This window comes from Penaeus monodon, chromosome 44 (genome assembly GCF_015228065.2).
Source record: "Penaeus monodon isolate SGIC_2016 chromosome 44, NSTDA_Pmon_1, whole genome shotgun sequence".
Lineage (NCBI taxonomy): Eukaryota > Metazoa > Arthropoda > Malacostraca > Decapoda > Penaeidae > Penaeus > Penaeus monodon.
This window is the reverse complement of record NC_051429.1, coordinates 5,282,004-5,284,639: the sequence shown is the minus strand read 5'-3', so window position 1 is coordinate 5,284,639 and position 2,636 is coordinate 5,282,004. Positions and strand designations below refer to the sequence as shown.

General features: G+C 30.4%; 1 protein-coding gene across 1 annotated transcript; it reads right to left on the bottom strand.

The window, feature by feature from the left end:
- Positions 1–840: 840 nt before the first annotated feature.
- LOC119568564 (zinc finger protein 570-like) lies at positions 841–1,834 on the bottom strand. Its single transcript, XM_037917106.1, has one exon. It carries the CDS (start codon positions 1,832–1,834, stop codon positions 1,373–1,375), a length of 462 nt encoding a protein of 153 aa, XP_037773034.1. The 3' UTR covers positions 841–1,372.
- Between the last annotated feature and the right edge of the window lie 802 nt (positions 1,835–2,636).

Below are 2,636 nucleotides of genomic sequence, written 5' to 3'. Positions count from 1 at the left end.
TGGGATTTTCTTAATGTTCATAAAAAAAAAAAAAAAAAAGTGTATAAATAAAAAAAGTTAAAATATATAAAATTATATATATATATATATATTATATTTATAATATAATATTTAAAAAAAATTTTAAAAAAATAAAAAATAATATATAATAAAAATAGTATTTAATATATATATATTATATATTATATATATTTATATATATAAAATATATAATATAATAAATATAAAGATATTAATTAAAAAAAGGGGTGTTGGGGGGGGGTTTTTATGTAGGGAATTAAAAAACAAAAAACTGATAAAAATTTACATAAAAATTACAAAACAACAAAAGATTAAAACCCAAAAACATACAAAAAAAAAACAAAAAAATTTATATATAATAAAAAAATATATATAATAATAATATAATAATTTTATTTAAATGATATATTGCCAAAATAAAAAAGTAGAAATGTATAAAGAAAAAAAAAATTTTAGTTTTAATTTTAAAAATGGAATAGTTACATTAAAAAACTTTCATAAAAACAAAACACATTTAAAACCCCAAAAACCAAAACCCGCAAGAGCAACCCAAACCAACACTCCAACACAAAAACCAAAACACCCAAAAACATACCAAACACCCACAACAACCCCAAAAAAATTCTTATAAATAATATAATTATAAAAATTTATTAAAAAGATAGGAAACGGTTAAATAGAATAAAAAATATCTAATATAAAATAAAAAGAAAAAAATTTTCAAAATAGAAAATTTTTTTCCTTAAAAAAAAAAATGTCAAAACCTTTTGTACCCCTTCATTTAAAAAATTTGGTCAAAAAAAAAATCCCTTTAAAATGGCCAACAACTTCCATTCACCATATTAAGTGGCAGAGGAGCAGCTTCCTTAAATGCTATGACCAGGAGTAGCTGTTGACTGCTCTGATCAGTGACATGAGTTTGCCCAAATAAATATTCTGTGGGGACTCAAATACCAGTCATAATGTATAAAAGTTTATGGTTAAAAAGAACTACACATTAAGGTGTAATATATACCTATATATCTATCTATCTACACACATATATATATAAAGAGATTCTGCAAAATTTAGAAAATTTCTTTCCTATTAATGTCAAGAGGAAATGTACACCTTTTAATTGTTACTCTCATGTGATTCGTCATAATCTGTTTCCATGAAAATACATTACAAATCTCACAGCACTATGACTCCTCCTTTATAAGTACTCTCATATGGATCAGATTTATGAGAAGGCCTTGTTGCAAATCTCACAGCTGTATGGCTTCTCTTTTGTATGTACTCTCATATGACTTCCCAGACGATTTTTCTGTGAAAAATCCTTGTTACAAACCTCACAGCTGTACGGTTTCTCCTATGTATGCATTCTCATATGACTCACTAGATTAGCTCTAAGCGAAAAGTTCTTGTTACAAATCTCACATTTGTATGGCTTCTCCTTTGTATGTACTCTCACATGCCTTGTTAGATTAGATTTTTCTGTGAAGTCCTTCTTACAAATTTCACAACTGTATGGCTTCTCCTTGGTGTGTACTCTAATGTGCGCTACTAGGTGACCTCTTTCAGAAAAGGCCTTATTGCAAATCTCGCAGCTGTATGGCTTTTCCTTTGTATGTGTTCTCATGTGTCTCACCAGATTATTTTTTCGTGAAAATGCACTGTTGCAAATCTTGCAGTTATAAGGCTTCTCCTTTGTATGTACTCTAGTGTGCTTTACAAGATGGCCTATCTCAGAAAAGGCTTTATTGCAAATCTCACAGCTGTATGGTTTATTAACTGTATGTATTTTCATGTGCCTCACCAAACTATTTTCCATGCGAAGGTATTGTTGCAAATTTCACAGTTGTATGGCCTTTCTTTTGTGTGTACTCTAATGTGCATTACAAGATGACTTCTTTTAGAAAAGGCCTTCTTGCAAATTTCACAGCTGTGTGGCTTCTCCTTTGTATGTGTTCTCATGTGCCTCACCAGATAACTTTTCCATAAGAAGGCTTTCTTGCAAATATCACAGTTGTATGGTTTCTCTTTTGTGTGTCCTCTCATGTAGATTACTAGGCTAGATTTAGCTGAGAAGTCTTTATTGCAAATCTCGCAGCTATATGTATGTGTTTTCATATGCCTCACCAGACTATATTTCCATAAGAAGGTATTGTTGCAAATTTCACAGTTGTATGACTTCTCTTCTGTTTGCACCCTAATGTGTTTTACAAGACCCCTTCTCTCAGAAAATGTTTACTGCAATGTCACAGCTATATGACTTCTTCTTTGTATGCACTCCTCATGTCTTCACCAGATTGTGTTTCGTGAGATGACTTGTTGCAAATTTCATAGCTGTATCGTTTCTCCACTGTATGCATTAACATATGATTAAAAAAACTAGGTTCATATGGGAAGGCCTTGCTGCATATCTCACAGTTGTATAGCTTCTCCTTTGTATGTACAACATGTTTTTCTAAATCGCTTTTGGATGGGAATGTCTTATTGCAAATCTCGCAAGTTGTATGGCATTTCCATTGTGTGGAAACCCATGTGAAAGTTAATGTGACTCTTTTGAGACACTTCCTTGCCACACACCTCACATGCAAAACATTTCCTTGTGGATTCCACTTTTAGTTGTG

What these genes read in the sequence shown, in the direction of transcription:
- LOC119568564 (XM_037917106.1), bottom strand. Translation starts at nt 1,834, where the DNA reads ATGGAAAATAGTTTGGTGAGGCACATGAAAATACATACAGTTAATAAA.